We start from the raw sequence: 17,732 nt of genomic DNA, 5'->3' as shown, positions 1-17,732 counted from the left end.
AGCTGAGGGCTTAACAGTGTGTGCCACCCAGGCTCCCCTTGCTGACCTCTGAGCCCTGGCTAAATGGCTGAGGCCGTGCCTGCACGTTATGCGTTTATCTCACTTGGTCCTCAGGCCCCATTAGCACCACTTTGCAGATGAGAAAACTGAGGCTCTCAGAGATTTATCAGGTAAGGTCACACAGGCAGGACTCGAGGGCCCCTATGACAACAGGGGAGGAGGGTAGGGAATGCAGGCCCCCTCTACCACACATAAACGAAGTCCCACTCTCTTAAGACAAACAGAACTTTATTCCCTCTGCAGTTTATGTACAATAGTTATACCCCGTACAAAGCTGGAGGTCTTAGTGGTGACAGTCTGCTTCGTGGATGAGCTTGGTCACACTCCCTGGGAAGGTGAGCTGCACTCAGGGCAAAGGAGGCCGGGATTCAGGGCCAGACCCACCTTCATGCCCTCAGGCACCCAAGAACCTGTGCAAAGACACCCGCCCCCCATCCAATCACAGGGCCTCAGCTCCACATCTTTCAGGGATGGGTGCCTGTCCCTCCCTCTGCCTGCAGGGGCCTCTTCTGCCTCAGGGGCCCCAAACTGTGTGCCTACTAACTTTCACTGTCTCTTGGGAGCACTATTTGCTGGGGTGGGGAGGAACTGACCTTTGGCTTGTTTGTGGCTTGAGCTGTTTCAGCCCTGGGCAAGGAGGTCCCATACTGCTCCCCTTGATGAATACTCTGGACACCTTGGGGAACTTGGGCTGGCAGTAGTGGGCCAGAATCGTAGACATCAGCTGACCCATGGCCCCATCTTACAGATGGGCTGCCTGAGGCCCAGGGTACAAAGACTTCCCCTTGTCACATCCATATGGGGCTCTCCTCCCTTCCCACTGACCTGGGTCTGCCCCTCCCCACCCCAGCCCCTAAGCTGATAGGAGCCTCTTCTTGCAGGCCCCAAGGACTCCCCTGTGGGAGCGGCAGCCCTAGGGGCATCCCCAGCAGTGCTGTATGGAGAAGCTGGGAGTGCATCAGCAGGGGACCCAGTCCTGCGACACCAGGAGGCCTCCCGCGTGCCCCTCTGTCCCTTAGAGACAGGACAGGTGGCCCAGGACTGTGCCCAGGGCTGTACTGGGGGAGGTGTTAGGGGAGTTAGTTGCTAGGCAGGGCCATCAGACCCCTGGGGCGGGGCTTCGGGCTGGCTGGAAGGCAGGTGGTATTGGCAGGTGAGGGGGAGTTATAGTGTGGGGCTGGGCTTCCCGAAGCCCCCAAGGAGCAGTGCTGGCGCTGACCGGGACTCTGGCAGGCACCAGGCCAAGCGCTGCAGGCGTCATCTCTGACCTTCAGGACCGTACGATGTGGGTGGTGTGAGCACCCTCATTTGATAGCTGAGAAAACTGGGGCTTGTGGACATTAATTTCGTGGCCCAGTTAATGACTGGAATTCAATCCAGGTGTGATGGGGTCCCTATCCCTCACACATGGGCAAGGACCATCAGCGCCATGGCAAAATGCCAGCTGGTCTCCTGGCTGGGTTCTGAAAAGCAGCCGCGGGGAGCTTAGGCTGGGCGGCACTGGCCTGAATGTCACAGGCTGGAGGGCTGGGCCAGGGCGGGTGCTGCCGGGGCGGCCCCGGGCACAGCCTCACCGTCGAGCCGGGTCTCCTCACCCCGCGCGTAGGTGAGCACCACGGTGACGGTGGCGAAGGTGGCGGCGTTGACCGGGAAGGCACGCAACAGCGTGGAGGCCAGCCCCCGCGTGAAGACGCGCCAGCCCTCAGCCTGGTAGCTCTGGCGCACACAGTCCAGGATGCCGCAGTAGCGCGGGGTGCCCCGCAGTCCGTCGGCCTGCAGCCGTGACTTGACCACATCCACCGGGTAAGTGGAGAGCCAGGACATGATGCCTGACGTGCCACCCGCCAGCAGCAGCTTGGGCACCAGCAGGCGGTCGTCCGGCTCACAGCCCAGCGTGCGCGTCAGCACGTCGTAGGTGAGGAAGTAGACGCCGAAGCTGGGCGTCTCACGCAGCAGTGTGGACACCATGCCGCGGTTGACGCCGCGCAGGCCCTCGCGCCGGTAGATCTGCACCAGGCAGTCCAGGGAGCCCTTGTAGGTGCGCGCAGGGCCTGCGTCCTGCAGCTGCAGCCGCGTCTTGGCCAGCTCCATCGGGCAGCAGATGATGCACTGAATGGCACCTGCTGCCGCACCTGCCAGAAACTGGTTCAGCGGCGTGTCACGGCCCAGGGCACGGAGCGTGTTGCCCTGAACGCCAAACACCAGTGCGTTGATGAAGGTGAGCCCCATGAGGGGCGAGCCCAGGCCCTTGTATAAGCCCAGCACCTGCAGGTAGTGGAGATGGCATCAGGGCCCAGGGTGGTGGGGAGCCTGGGGTGCCCAGCCTCCCTCCCTGTGAGCTCTGTCTGTGCACAGGACAGCAGCCCCAGCCCCCCAAGGTTCTCATGAGGACCCAGCCCGATTTGATGAGGACAATCTCCTTGGCCCACTTCCCAAGCCCTGATTTCGTCAAATAGCCCACAGATACAACAAAGGTAGAAGGGCCTCCCCCCAACCCCCACTCACACTCTCCTGGCGGATGATGGACTGGAAACAGTGCGCCGTCCCTCGGTACTGGGGCTTTGCCACATTCTGTACCTGCAGCCGCACCTGTAAGGTTAGGACCCCTGAGTGGTGGCCGTGGGGGCCCAGAGCAGGGGAGGGCCCTCAGGGAGGTCGATAGCCGCACAAGACAGGGAGCCAAGGAGCTTTTGGGATTCTAGGGGGGCAGGGCTGGGTGTGTGTGCTCTTTGGGGTGGGGGCTAGTGGTGAGCAGACACAGGGACCACCAGCATGGAGATGTCTGGGCAAGGGGTCCCCGACAGTCTCCATCTGAGCTGAGACAAGTGAAGGCTAAGACCGTCTTCCCTACTGTGCTCAGAGTACTAATGTCAGGCACAAGCTAGTCCCTGACACCTCCCCACTGTCCCTGCCACACTAGGCATCCTGGCTGAGAGTGGCTACTGTCCAAACCATGGCAGATGCCGAGGGCCTCCTGACCTGATGGCTCCACCAGGTACCTGTCCACAGCAGGGGCTCCCAGCACAGCAACGGGCTCCACGGAACTCCTGCTTGGTTCCTGCCCAGAGCCCCTCCTCAGGACAGCGGTCATCAGTTAAATAAAGAAAGCGCTGGCAGGACAGCTGGCCATCTCCTTGGGAACCTATGTCAGCAATCTGGGCTTGGGGACACTGGTCAGGCCCAGCCTCCTGAGAGCCTTGGCCATGTCCAAGCTCTTTGTTGCTTATGTCTGTTCTGGATCCATAGGCTCTGCAGCTGTGGGCAGGAGGAAACTTTCCTGAAGTAGAATCAGTCATGGGGTGGGGGGGGGGGGTCGACTAGGTAAGCCCCATCCTCAGGCTGACTCATAAACAAGAACTATCGCGCACCTCGGTACCAGGCAGCACGGGACCTTCACACCTGGAACCTGCCCAAGTGAGCATACGTGCGCCCATTTCAATGCTGGGAAGCCTGAGGCTCAGAGATGTTCTGCAACTTGGATGCAACTTGCATCCTTGTCCTCTCCAGGTATGTGAGCAGCTGTGCTGGACGGGGCGAGGGTGTTGGTGGGCAAGAGCGCTCATAGGGAACGGCCAGGCTTTAGCCGGGATCAGGGAACCCTTCTCAATTTTGGCCATCGGAATAGGGGCATCTTTTATCGGAGAATTCACTCACATCAATGGTTTGGTGACTGTCTCTGCCAACAAGGAGCTGAGCAGCTGGCAGCCACTGCTCGGAGCAGAATCCTGGTAGTGGACTCCCCTGTAAGGTACACCCACCAGCCCCTGCCCACCCAGGCTGCCCAGCTCTGTGTCAGCACTTGGCAGGGGACGAGGTGAGTTTTCAGGGAGGAAAGGGCCAAATTGAACTTTCATATTATATTAACCATGAGCTCTGGCTCAGGTCAAGTTCCTCAGGGTCTTCCACTCCCCTCCAACGTTCTGGGGTCTCAGGAGGGATGCATCTCGGCCTGCAGCCCCTGGCAGGGCACTGAGAGGGCTGTTTCAGTAAAACTGCCATGATGCAGAGCTGTCCCCTCCTGGGATTCCAGTACTGACGATGTCTGGGGAACGTCTTTAAACGTTGACTTCAGGCCAGCTTGGGAAAGTCCGTCAGGCTCAGAGACTCAGTTTCTCCATAGGGGACCCCAAAGGCCCCCCACTGTGTCTTGCCCTGGGTCTGTGATGAGGCCTTGCTGCCTGGGAATCTGGGGGGGACCAGGTTTGGGGGGAAGTGTAGCTCAATGGTCCAAGTCTTGTAAAATCTAGACCTGAGGTTCTGAGCATTTTGGGGGAACAGGATTCCCTCTAAGGATTGCTGAAAACTGTGGCTCCACCCTGGAAAAGAAGTCATCCGCACAGAAGCCCAGGAGGCTCCCAGCTCCCCTAGGGCTGGGAGACCCCAACCTGAAGCCCCCCTGGGACAGAAAGGCCTGGTGTTTCTCGACCAGCCCCGCCTGAGCCCCCACCCCAGGATCTGTCCCCTGCCAGGCACGGAGGGCACTCTGGGGAGGGGGCGTGGGGGGCCCAGGCCCATGGTCTGGGGTCACCTGGTCTGTACTTACTAGGCTTTCCAGGATGAGGCATACGCTCATCTACAACAAAGTTACACTTTTGCTATGGATGGAGACAGCCCCTAGCTCAGAAAGTAAAGGCAGTTAAAGCAACATAAAATGGTAACATTACATCCAGGCACGGCTCCCCGCCCAGCCCCCAAGGCCACCCAGCTCCCTGCCTCCCTGCCCCCAGGAGGCTAGTCATCACCCCTCCTTGGGCAAAGTGACCACTGCTTGATGACAGTGGCCTTGGACACGGTGTCCCAGCTTGTTGTCACGTCCAGCGTGACAGAACCCACCTCCTGCAGGAATATGTGCGCGAGGTGGCCTATGGTCCTGGGCACCAGCGGAAGCCTAGCAAGACCCAAGTGTCACTCCGAAGGGCTTGGAGGAACAAACTGTAGTCTGTCCCAGCCACGCAAGGGTCTGAGGCCACCAAGATGGTGTGGCCTGATGTGGAACACGGTGTCCCCTAAAGTACTCTGGACTCCAGTTCCATGAAGTTCAAAACAGGCCAAACATACCCATGTGCCAGAACAAGAGTCGTGGGTGTGTTTGAAGAATGGGCTGGGGTTGTGGTCAGGAGACAGTGGGGCTGCAAGGGGCCAGCCACGTCCTGGCTCTGTGCCTGGGTGGCAGTCACTCAGGTGTGTACTTCAGGGTGGTTGACAGATTTCTACACTTGTGACGTGTGCACTTTTCTACACATGTCAACAACTGTGAATCCTGCGTTTGCCGAAAGCAGGAAACACACACACGGCCTGTGTTCGCTTCTGTTTTTCAGTGGAAATTACGGACAAGCGTTGAGGGAAAAGACATAAGAAGGCCTGTTTCCTTTTAGGCCATATATCTCTATTATTGTTTGTTTTTTTCTTACAATCCATATTTCTTTCACCACAGGGAAGCTGTGTGTGGCCCTGAGGATGGAAACACCTTTAGAGAACGCCAGGTGCCTACAGGGGCTGGTAGCAGAGATTCTGGGGGCCGTGGTGGCTGAGTCGTGGTAGGAAGGGAACCGTTTGCTTCCTACGTGTCCTGATTTTCTTTTAATGAGAATGCTTAACGTTGATAAGAAAAAACAGGTGGTCAGAGGAGCGAAGCCATTGATGACATAATGCCAGATTAGACCCAATGCATATGGCATGACCTGCACAATGTCACAGCGTGTGACCCCAGGGGGACAGAGAGGCCTCAAGAACTGAGGGAAGTAGTGATGACTGGTTGACTTCTCCTCCCCCGCCCCCCTCCGCCTTTATGATAAAAAGCTGATGGCATTGGCAGGCCGCAGTGGCCGAAAAAAGTCACAAATAAATGTTCTCAAAGGCTACTCTCCAGGTGCAAAGAAGTGGGGTCCAGGGTGCTTTTAAAAGCCCTAGGGGGGTCGAGAGGTTCCTGGCCCAGAATGACTGTAGGCGTGCTGGTCGTGGGCTCAGGAGCTCAGAGAAAGTGGGAGCCTCGGGACAAAAGTGAAGGGCTGAGGGAACCAGGCGGGAGCCTGCAGAAGGCCTGGCCAGACCAGGGCTGAGTCACCGCCACATCTTGGCTTGACACAGCTGGAGGCACTTATAGCACATGACCCGAGACATCGACACAGGGTCACGTGGGCACCGCCAGGCTGTCCTGGGCTGTGCAGAGTGGGGCGTGGGTGTGTGTGTGTGGCCACAGGGGCAGACTCTGCCCAGGCCTCATTCCAGGCAGGCCCTGTAGGGAACTCCGGGGCCGCTGCTTGCCAAGAAAGCCCAGCCCATCAGCCTCCTCCCCACATTTGCCTTCGGGAGGAGCCCCGTGCTCTTCAGAACTAGCATTCAGTCCCACACAGCAGATACTGTGGGCATAGGGAGCCCGCTGGGCTCACACTGCACCTGAAGCACCTGGCCAAGGTCCTGCCACAAACAGACTGCAGAGGGAGCCCGGACCTGCCTCTGTGGGACAAAATCCCAGCCCCAAATGCACTTCTTTTCTCTGCCAAGAAACACCTGGGTAAGTGTGGCTCTGGCTTCCACTGAGAGGCAGTGACCCAGCTCGGGATAGCCCGTTTTGTCTTCAGCTTTGTCCTTGCCCCAGTGGGCAGCACAGGCTTTGAGGAGAAGTGCCAAGTTCATGTATACAGCAGGCACAAAGGCCTGGCCTGGTGCCCTGCCATTTTCAGCTTGCTCTGGGTTCCAGGTGATGCTGGCAAGAACCTAACGTGGCCAGGCTAATAACCAGGTACAACCCAAGACAAGAGGTGGGGGCGGGGGGAAGATGTATTTAAGGCCTGGGGCACATCAAGGAGGGACCAGCTTCCCAAAATGTGGATGACAGCCACCTCTCAGGTGTCCCCCAGCTTCTCAATAATAAAAATGAAAGCTCTGTGAAGATTACAGCAAAGAGAAATACTGAGATGCTTTGATTTTTCTGTATTTTCTCTCTAAACTTCTCCTGGGGCAAAGTCCTGGGGGGAAAAGTCCTGAGGGAAAGTTCTGGGGGATTTCTGCATAAGGATGGTGTGGGTGTCTGCATGCTGGGGCGGGAGGAACCTGTTCTTCAGTTACCTCGGTGGCCAGGCCCGAGGACACACTGACCATGAACCTGACCCATGGCTTGGCCCAAGCTGGGAGATTCAACAACGGACCCAGAAGGAATCTCTGGCTCGGCTCCATGGGACAGCAGCCACCCACCTGGGCAGCACAGAGCCCTCCAATTTCTCCCTGTGTTCTAAACCCATGGGAAAAATCCAACCCTGGCCCTGAGGTCGGACTGGATGGTCCCTGAGCCCCACAGATCCTCCCCCATGCCTAAGAGCCACAGTGGCCTGAGAATGAAACCATAACAAAGATACTCACCTTGACCGTGTCAAATGGGTGTCCCACGAGCACGCCTGCCACACCTGGGGGAAAAAAGGGGACCAGTGATCAAAACTGCATTAGACAGGTACAATATGGGGTGCTGGGGGTTAGGGTGGGGTGTGACACAGAGGAATGGACTGGGGCTGCTGGAGGGAAGGGACATTAACCAAGCACCACCTGTATGCCATTCTTTGCAATGTTATCCATAAATTGTTGAGTGGGAATTCCAGAACACTTAGTTGTGCTCATGTGGAACCCGTACATAGACCAAGAGGCAGCCGCTGGAACAGAACAAGGGGATACTGTGTGGATTAAAGTCAGGAAAGGTGTGTGTCATACTTAATCTGTAGGCTGAGCAAATAATCTGAGAAACCAGACTATATGAAGAAGAACGTGGTATCAGGATTGGAGGAAGACTTATTAACAAGCTGACATATGCAGATGACACGACCTTGCTTACAGAAAGTGAAGAGGACTTGAAGTACTTGCTGATGAAGATCAAAGATCACAGCTTTCAGCACGGATTATACCTCACCATAAGGAAAACTAAAATCCTCACAGCTGGACCAATAAGCAACATCATCATAAATGGAGAAAAGAAAGGTCGAAGTTGTCAGGGATTTCATTTTACTTGGATCCACAATCAACGCCCATGGAAGCAGCAGTCAAGAAATCAAAAGACGCATTGCATTGGGCAAATCTGCTGCAAAAATCCTCTTTAAAGTGTTGAAAAGCAAAGACGTCACCTTGAAGACTAAGTTGTACCTGACCCAAACCATGGGTCATCAATCACCTTATATGCATGCAAAAGCTGGACAATGAATAAGGAAGACTGAAGAACTGACACCTTTGAATTGTGTTGGTGAAGGATATGGAATATACAATGGCCTGCCAAAAACACAAACCAATCTGTCTTGGAAGAATACAACCAGAATACTCCTTAGAAGCAAGGATGGCGAGACCACATCTCACATACTTTGGACATGTTATCAGAGAGATCAGTCCCTGGAGAAGGACATCATGCTTGGTAAAGTAGAGGGTCATCAAAAAAGAGGAAGACCCTCAGCGAGATGGACTGACACAGTGGCTGCAACAATGGGCTCAGGTATAACAGCGATTGTGAGGACAGAGCAGGACCAGTGTTTCGTTCTGCTCTACACAGGGTTGCTATGCATCCGAACGGACTTGATGGCACCTAACAACAACAACCTATATGCCAGCCACATCACACGAGCTCCTGTAACCCTCATATCTGCAGAGAGGCAACTCCCCAAAGTCAAGCCAAGGTCTGTCAGACTCAGAGCTGGCCCCTCCCCCGGGCCTGCTCGTGACAGCAGGGTGGTCTGGGTGTGACAACAGATGTCATCCTGAAATGGCCCCACTGCTCCAAACACCTCCTGGCCAGGCAGGAGGCTCGAGGATTTTGTACTTTGGGGTCAGACCCTCACCCGGGCCTGGATTTGAATGTTTCCTCTGCCATTTACTTGCCAGGTGAGCTCATGACTCGGTGTCTCCGAGCCCACTTTCTCCACCTGTAAAGGTGTTTAGTTGCCATCATGATTCCAATTCGCGTTGACCCCATTTGTGCCACAGGGTTTTCAAGGCTGTGACCTTTTGGAAGCAGATTGCCAGGCCTACCTTCTAAGGAGCCTCTGGGTGGGTTTGCTCTGCCAATGTTTTAGCTAGTAGTGGAGTGCTAAACCATTTGCACCACCCAGCCTCTGATGGCGCAGTGGTTAAGTGCTCAGCTAACCAAAAGGTTGGTGGTTCAAAATCACCAGCTACTCCACAGGAGAAAAGACCCGGCATGGTGACCTGCTCCTGTAAAGATTTCAGCCTAGGAAACCTTATGGGGCAATTCTACTCTGTTACGTGGGGCTGCTGTGAGTCGAATTGACTGGTGGCACCCAACAACAACAAAGGTGGTTAGTGTCCACCTCTCCCAGGACCTAGCTGGAGCATAGTGGGCATTGGCTGATGGCAATCAATGCTGGTTACTCCCCACAGGGGAGCCGCCTCCAAGCCCAGGGAGGCATCTTGTGAAGTTACTCTCATGCTTGGCTTGAGCAGCTACCTTATTTCAGTCCTAAGCCCTGCCAAAACCCAAACCCCTCAAAGAACAAAGGTTCGCCCCTCCAATATGGCTCACCGACATTGCAGGTTGTAAACATCTACGAGTCTCGTCATACCTGCTGTGAGCACCCCATTTCACAGAAGGGGAAACTGAGGCTCAGCAAGTTGACACCAACTCACACACTTTCCTTTCCAAGTTCTCCTTTTGTCACCATGAGTCAAAATTGACTCCACGGCAACCAGCCACAAAAAGTGTTCGCTGTATGTGTAATTAAAACAGCTGACATTTGCTGAGTAACAAACAGTAAGGCGTACCTGCTGGTTAATGTGCTTGGCTTTGCACATGCACTAGCCCTCCTTCCTATGCACCTGTAAACAAAGGACTATGAGCCTATTTTACAGATGGGGAAACTGAGGCACAGAGAAGCAATTTGTCCATGCCACACAGCTAGGAAGTGGTGGAGCTGGGATTCAAAGCCAGGCTGTCTGGCCCTGGCGCCTCCTCCCTAACCACTCACCTCTCGTGCTCCCCGCTAGACTTGGTTATCAGGTTTGTGACTGCACAAAGGTTAATGACAACTACCGACATCTTCGTCACAGGTTGTACGTACATCTTATCTTTACACAACCGCCCACTCACCCGGTTAATGCTCAGGACCTTAAAATTCCCTTTGTTTGATATTCGCCCATCCTGGTTTCTTTTTGGTTGCATGTGCCTGGTTCAACTCTTCATTTGCAACCTTTTCTTAGGACTTCGTTTCTGCTGTTTCTTGTAACCAACCTATAGCTGGATTTTGTGTCCTAACCTCTCCGGAGCACCTCGGGTTTCACCGGAGCAACCAGCAGGCCTGGCGCGAGCCGACATGTTTCACCTCATTTCATGGGGACGCCTTATTTTACTCCTCCTGTTCCTGCTGTTGCTGGCTCAGGCAAGCTACTATTTCTGCCCTTTCCACTTGGTAACAGGGAATTTCTGCGAAGGGTTACTTCTTGTTTCTAGCAATGTCATCATTATACAGAAACAGGGTAATAACCCACCTCGCACCGAAACTTGGTCCCCAACTCCTCCACCCCAGCCCAGTCAGAGCCACCCCAGAAAGGCGCACCAGCCTGCTAGCTTCCACTGATCTTTGCCTAGAAGCCCTAGGAGACTTGGGGGGGTCTTAGGGTTTGTGGCTGTTTCCTTGCCTCTTCACGCCTCTCTTCCATTGCTGTCGACTGAATTGTGTCCCCCCAGAATATACGCTGGAGCCCTGGTGGCGTAATGGTTAAGCATTTGGCTACTAACCAAAAAAGATCAGCAGTTCAAATCCACCAGGTGCTCCTTGGAAACCCTATGGGGCATTTCTATCCTGTTCTATATGGTCACTATGAGTTGTAGTAATCGACTCACAGCAATGAGTTTGGTTTTTTTTTGGTTAAAATATACACTGTCTATGATCCCATGTGGGAATTAGGCTTTCTTTGTTATGTTAATGAAGCCATACCAGCGGAGGGTGTATCCTAAACCTAATCATTTCCGAGTTGTAAAAACAGCAGATTAGACACAGAGGCAAGCACTAAAGTAGGGAAGACAGATGCCACCTTAAGATAGCCAAGGAACCAGGGCAGAGATAAGGATCTTCCCCCAGAACCTTCCCCTATAGCTGGTGCCCTGAATTCAGACATCTAGCCTCCTAAAGGATGCCTGGTAAATAGAGGGTCAGGGAAAAAGAGGAAGACCCTCAGTGAGATGGATTGACACAGTGGCTGCAACAATGGGCTCAGGTATAACAGCGATTGTGAGGATGGCGCACAATTCAACGGCACCTAACAACAATAACAGCCTCCTAAATGATGAGAAAATAAATTTCTGTTCTTTAAAGTTGCCCGTTTGTGACATTTCTGTTACAGCAGCAGTACGAAACTAAGACACTCATCTTGGGGTCCCTATTTTGACCAACTGCAATTTAGTTGGGAGTTATTCTTGATTATATGCCTTAGATAGAACACACACGGAAAACACCCTCTGTGAAATAGATATCTTTAACCCTAGGGATATCACTGCTGATACCAGATGGATCTTGGCTGAAAGCAGAAAATACCAGAAAGATGTTTACCTGTGTTTTATTGACTATGCAAAAGCATTTGACTGGATAACATTGCAAAGAACAGGAATTCCAGAACACTTAATTGTGCTCATGAGGAACCTGTACATAGATTACGAGGCAGTCATTTGAACAGAACAAGGGGATACTGTGTGGTTTAAAGTCAGGAAAGGTGTGCATCCAGTTTGTATCCTTTCACCATACTTACTCAATCCATATGCTGAGAAAATAATCTGAGAAGCCGGACTACATGGAGAAGAATGCAGCATCAGGATTGGAGGAAAACTCATTAACAACCTGTGATATGCATATGAAACAACCTCGCTTGCTGAAAGTGAAGAGGACTTGAATCACTTATTGTTAGGCACTGTCGAGTCACTTCCGACTCATAGTGACCCTGTGTACAATAGAACCGCAACACTGCCTGGTCCTGCACCATCCTCACAATCTTCGCTATGTTTGAGCCCATTGTTGTAGTCACTGTATCAATCCATCTCCTTGAGGGTCTTCCTCTTTTTTGCTGGCCCTCTCCTTTTTTTTTCTCCTTTATCAAGCGTGGTGTCCTTCTCCAGGGACTGGTCCCTCTTGATAACATGTCCAAAGTACGAGAGACAAAGTTTTGCCATCCTTGCTTCTAAGAGCATTCTGGCTGTACTTCTTCCAAGGCAAAATTTGCTCGTTCTTCTGGCAGTCCATGGTACATTCGATATTCTTCACCAACACCGTAATTCAAAGACGTCAGTTCTTCTCCAGTCTTCCTTATACGTTGTCCATCTTTTGCATGCATATGAGGCGGTTCAAAACACCATGGCTTGGGTCAGGTGCACCTTAGTCTTCAAGGTGACAGTTTTGCTTTTTCACACTTTGAAGAGGTCTTTTGCAACAGATTTGCCCAATGCAACACGTCATTTGATTTCCTGACTCCTGCTTCCGTGGGCGTTGATTGTGGATCCAAGTTAAAATCCTTAACAACGTCAATCTTTTCTCCATTTATCTTGATGCGCTTATTGGTCCAGCTGTGAGGATTTTTGTTTTATGTTGAGGTGCAATCTATACTGAAGGCTGTGTTCTTCATCAAAGTCCTCTTCCCTTTCTGCAAGCAAGGTTGTGTCTTCCTCCAATCCCGATGCCGCATTCTTCTAGTCCAGCTTCTTGGATTACGTGCTCACCACACACATTGAATACATTCAGATTATTCAATCTGAAGTACTTACTGGTAAAGATCAAAGACTACAGCCATCAGTATGGATTACACCTCAACATAAAGGAAACAAAAATCCTCACAACTGGACCAGTAAAGCAACACCGTGATAAACAGAGAAAAGGTTGAAGTTGTCAAGGATTTCATTTCACTTGGATCCACATTCAACGCCCATGGAAACAGCAGTCAAGAAATCAAACAACATGAAGGCTGGGGACCATAGTCTCAGGGCACATCTAGATCAATCGGCATAACATAATTTATAAGGAAAATGTTCTATATCCTCCTTCGGTGTGTAGCATCTGGGGTCTTAAAAGCTTGTGAGTCACTATCTAGAATTCGTCTACTGGTCCCACCCCATCTGAAGCAAGGAAGAATGAATAAAACCAAGGATACAAGGGAAAGTTTAGTCCAAAGGATTAATGGACTACAACTACCACAGCCTCCACCAGACTGAGTCCAGCATATCTAGATGGTGCCCGGCTACCATCACCAACTGCTCTGACAGGGATCCCAAAAGGGGGTCCTGGACAGAGCTGGAGAAAACTGTAGAACAAAATTCTAACTCACAAAAAAAGACCAGACTTACTGGTCTGACGAGACTGTAGAAATCCCCAGAGTATGGCCCCTGGACACCCTTTTAACTCAGTACTGAAGTTACTCCTGAGGTTTACCCTTCAGCCAAAGATTAGGCAGACCCATAAAAATAAACAAGATTAAATGGGCCCACCAGCCCAGGGGGAAGAAGGAGAAGGCAGGAGGGGACAGGAAAGCTGGTAATAGGGAAGCCAAGGTTGAGAAGGGGACAGTGTTGACACGTAATGGGGTTGGCAACCAGTGTCCCAAAACAGTATGCATATTAACTGTTTATCGAAAAACTAATTTACTCTGTAAACTTTCATCTAAGTACAAAAAAGAAATCAAATGACGTATTGCGTTGGGCAAATCTGCTGCAAAGGACCTCTTTAAAGTGTTAAAAAACAAAGATGTCATTTTGAGGGCTGCTGGGGCTAGGCCACAGTGTCTCCTGACTCCAAAGCCAGTGCCCACCTCCTACCTACACTGGATTCTCAGGGTAGCCCTCACTCCATGACACTACAGGGCAGGAGGCCAAAGAGCAGTGCCACCCCAGTCCCATCGGTCCTGGAGGCACGTGGCAGCTGTGGTGGCGGAAGGGGCATCAAGATGACAGATCTGTTTCCTGCCTACCGTTGGGTTCTCTCCGCCTCTGCCTATCCATCCCTGTGGCAGAGAACGCCCTGTCGGGGCCCAGCATCTGGGTATGAGCCCTGACAGGAGTTTGGGGGCTGCACTCTGACCTATCCACTATGTAAGACCTCAGGGGTGCTGTCAATCAAGGTGCCCACCCTACTTCCAGGGTGAGGCTAAACAGGTGACACACACATGCTGACCTCCCTCCGTAGCATCTGAATCAGGAGCCACACCCCAGCCACCAGGAAGGAGAAGCAGCACTTCCATAGCCCTGGCTCCAGCCTCCCTGCCCTGAGGGAGCCAGGTCTCTGGGGACACCACCCCCCACCCCCATTGGCTTCTGCAGGTGGGACAGCCTGGGGCCCAGACGGGCCTGGGACACAATCAGATCATTGTCCTGTGGACCAGGCTTACCCTGTACCTTGGAGGCTGGGGGAGGGAGAAGGCAGGAGACCCCACCTGCTTGGGGAGCAGGGTGATTTCCTACTGGTCCCCCTCCTCTCTGGGCTTCTCCTTGGCCAAAGGAGAGGAGAGACGGTTTCTGAGAAGACAGACCTCATGGGCAGAGGCTGGCCACCCTCTGCTCCTCGCCATGCCGTCACAGGGACCCCTTGGCAGCAGCTACTTCCAGCCCCACTGCTTACGAGGCCAGGCCTCGGCTCTCAGCAGGCAGTGGCCTATGTGTACCTGATGGCGCCACTCGCCCAGGGCCAGTGAGGGCCCATACGCAGTTTCAGGTATATCGGTATGGCCGGCGGCAGATCTGAAAGAGGTCAGTGATATTGCCACTTGCAATACCTGCCTTAGCTGTTGTCTTAGTCATCTAGGGCTGCTCTAACAGAATTAACACACGTGGATGGTTTTAACACAGAGAAATTTATTTCCTCACAGTCTAGAAGGCTAAAAGTTCAAACTCAGGGCATCAGCTCCAGGGCAAGGCTTTCTCTCTCTGTGGGCTCTGGAGGAAGGTCCTTATCATCAATCTTCCTTTGGTTGAGGAGCTTCTCAGTGCAGGGACTCCGGGTCCAAATGACACGCCTGCTCCCAGCACTGCTTTCTTGGTGGTAGGAGGTCCCCCTGTCTCTTTGCTAGCTTCTTTCTTTTAAATCTCAAGAGATTGCCTCAAGACGCAATCCAATCTTGTAGAATGAGTCCTGCATCACTAACACAACTGCTGTCCATCCTTCCTCATTAACATCCTAGGGGCAGGATTTACAACATACAGGAACAGGAAAATCACACAATACCGGGAATCATGGCCCATCCCAATTCATACACACATTTTTGGGGGGGAACATAATTCAATCTATAACACCTGCCATACCCCAGTTATGCCTGGCTGCCTCGGGGCTGTAGGGGGTGGTGCTGGCAGCTAGCAGAGGGCCACACTGGCCTCACCCCTGCTCTGGAAGGAGGACCAGTGAGCATGGACAGAGGGCATTCCAGGCAGGGGGGCCTGCATGAGCCCAGAGTAACTGAACATGTGTCAGCAGGCAAGAAGGGTCCGATGCATGTCTGGCCTGAGGATGACAATTCCTCCCCCAAAACCCCGGGGCTCCCAGGGCACTTGGACACATGCTGGCATGACTTTGGGAGGAACCCTGGCTCCAGGAGGAACCCCACACTCCCCATGAAGTAAGATAGGGGCCACCACTGGAGGCGGATGGAGGAGGGTCTGGGGCCCAGGAGAAGACAGCAGGTGTGGTGTTGGGACCGAGAGGGAGGACAGCTGTGGCTGGGGCAGGAGGTGGGGATGGGGCAGAGCGGGATCCACAGAGGCCATGCTCCCTCCCCACCCGGAGCTCCCCTCCTCTGCACCCAGGATTTGGGAGAAATTCCTCACCATCTTGCAGAAAGCTCTGGGACCCAGCCAGTGGCTTCCAAGCGAGGCCTTATTGGGTGACAGGCTGGGGGGAGAGAGGCCCTATCGGGTGACAGCTAGGACTTTGCAACCCGTGGAGCACATATCACTTTCCTGGACACTCCCCTCCTCCCCACAGGTTAAAATGCTTAAGATCACAGCTAGTCACACCTGTCCCTCCAGGCCTCTGCTGGCAGGTACCTGATTGTTTTATTGTTGTTGTTAGGTTGTTAGGTGCCATCAAGTCAGTTCCTATGTACAATAAAACGAAACACTGCCGGGTCCTATACCATCCTCACAGTCGTTGTTATGCTCAAGCCCACTGCTGCAGCCACTGTGTCAATCCATCTCGCTGAGGATCTTCCTCTTTTTCGATGACCCTCTACTTTAGGAAGCATCCTTTATTAAAACGCAAACACATGGAGAGTGGGAGGAAAGAGACAACCAGGTGTTCACTAACACTCACTGAATAAATTAACTCTCTACCTTTCAGCGGAAAAGCTGAAGCCCAAACCGGGAAGTGATGTGCAGGCTGTCCACGGTCGGTTCGAGCGACCCGATTCAGTTCTCCAGGGTCACAGGCTCGGGACAAATCCCAGTGCCACAGCCCCGGCCTGCGCAAAGATGCCATCACGCCGGTGCCACGCATTCGTGATCCGGAGGGCTTTCCCACACGGCGCGTCAGCATCCCCTCCCCCCGGCGGACACCCAGCAACTCTTGGAGAGGGGCAGGAGGGGGCGGCGCGCCAACGCGTGACTCCGCGCCCGGGTCAGGCCGGCCCCAAAGGTGGTCGTTCTGCAGCCTCAGGCCGGCCACGATGGCTGTGAGGGAAGGTGGAGTCAGCCCCAAACTTCTCTGGCCTCCGCAACCGCTGGCCTCGGCCCTGGGCGCGGCGAGGAGGACGCAGGGGGCATCCTCCCCGCGGTCCCCGATCCACCAGCCCGACTGTCAAATCGTAAACCCCAGCGCCTGGGACCACCAGTCCCTGCATGCACCGAAGGCCTTTAAAGACACGCGGCCAGCGGACAGTGCGCCAGGCGCTCGCCGGGCCTGATGTCAAGCGCACGACAGCCCCATGAGACAGGGACGTGGCTATCCTCGTTTTACAGACAGGGACGCCCCAGCCCGAGGTGAGCCGCTCGGCCGAGAGCTCGCAGGTGAGCTGGCCTCGCACCCGCCGCCTGGCCCGGCCCGCGCCCGCAAGCTTCCTTACCCCCGGCGCATCCAGCCAGGAAGTCGAGCGCCATTGCCCGGTGCCCGGCGCGGCCGCCTTCCTCCTCGTCCTGCTCCTCCTCCGACTCCTTACCCGGGCTGGGCAGCCGTCGGGGCCCCGGCTTGCAGGGTTGGAGCTCGGCCTGGCCGCCGCCTCCTGGCGCGAAGCCCTGGTCGCACTGGGGCTGGGGGCAGCGGCGACTCTGTGCGCGACTCCTCGCCCCGCGCCCGGCCCCGCCGCGTCGCCTGCAGCCCGCCCGCACACCGGCCGCCAGTGGTCCCTCACCTCGGGCCCGGCCGGCTTAGCCCCGGCGAGCGCGGAGCGCAGCCAATGGGCGGGCAGGGCATGGACAGCTCCCCGGGCGCTGCGCCCCGCCGCCGCGCTTCATTGGCTGAGCCCGCGCGGAGCGGGCAGGGCGCAGAGGACGTAGCGGGCGCGTGGACGGGCGGGGGCGGCGCGGCGGCTCGGCAGACAAAGAGTGTGCTTAGTGAGCCCGCCCGCGTCACCCCCGCGAGGGAGGCAGAGCGGTGCGCGGTGGCGAACGGTCCCGCCCCGCCTGGAGTCCACGCCGGGCGCCGGCCCGGAGCCTGAGAACCGGGTTCGGGTCCCGACTCCGTCGCTGAGCCTCGGCTTCCTGGCCTGTAGAATGGGGCCACGGTGCC

At 54.5% G+C, this 17,732-nt stretch overlaps 1 protein-coding gene across 2 annotated transcripts; it reads right to left on the bottom strand.

The window, feature by feature from the left end:
• Positions 1 to 271: 271 nt before the first annotated feature.
• On the bottom strand, positions 272 to 17,320 carry SLC25A29 (solute carrier family 25 member 29). 2 transcript variants are annotated; one of them, XM_023546555.2, is made up of 5 exons: positions 17,071 to 17,320; positions 7,420 to 7,463; positions 3,060 to 3,315; positions 2,566 to 2,649; positions 272 to 2,325 (listed from the first exon to the last, which is right to left on the bottom strand). In XM_023546555.2, exon 5 carries the CDS (start codon positions 2,287 to 2,289, stop codon positions 1,573 to 1,575), a length of 717 nt encoding a protein of 238 aa, XP_023402323.1. In that variant the 5' UTR covers positions 2,290 to 2,325; positions 2,566 to 2,649; positions 3,060 to 3,315; positions 7,420 to 7,463; positions 17,071 to 17,320; the 3' UTR covers positions 272 to 1,572. The 2 variants fall into 2 exon arrangements, with proteins under 2 accessions (XP_023402323.1, XP_010587142.1); XM_010588840.2 differs by lacking the exon at positions 3,060 to 3,315.
• Between the last annotated feature and the right edge of the window lie 412 nt (positions 17,321 to 17,732).

The sequence above is a fragment of the Loxodonta africana genome, chromosome 10, assembly GCF_030014295.1.
Source record: "Loxodonta africana isolate mLoxAfr1 chromosome 10, mLoxAfr1.hap2, whole genome shotgun sequence".
NCBI lineage: Eukaryota > Metazoa > Chordata > Mammalia > Proboscidea > Elephantidae > Loxodonta > Loxodonta africana.
Note: the sequence above shows the minus strand (reverse complement) of the source record. Positions and strands in the feature narration are given on the sequence as shown.

What these genes read in the sequence shown, in the direction of transcription:
- SLC25A29 (XM_010588840.2), bottom strand. Translation starts at nt 17,104, where the DNA reads ATGGCGCTCGACTTCCTGGCTGGATGCGCCGGGG. An exon ending in CCTGGCTGGATGCGCCGGGG is followed by an intron (nt 7,464 to 17,070) that starts GTAAGGAAGCTT and finishes TTTTTCCCCCAG; the next exon opens with GTGTGGCAGGCGTGCTCGTG. An exon ending in ACCCATTTGACACGGTCAAG is followed by an intron (nt 2,650 to 7,419) that starts GTGAGTATCTTT and finishes CTAACCTTACAG; the next exon opens with GTGCGGCTGCAGGTACAGAA.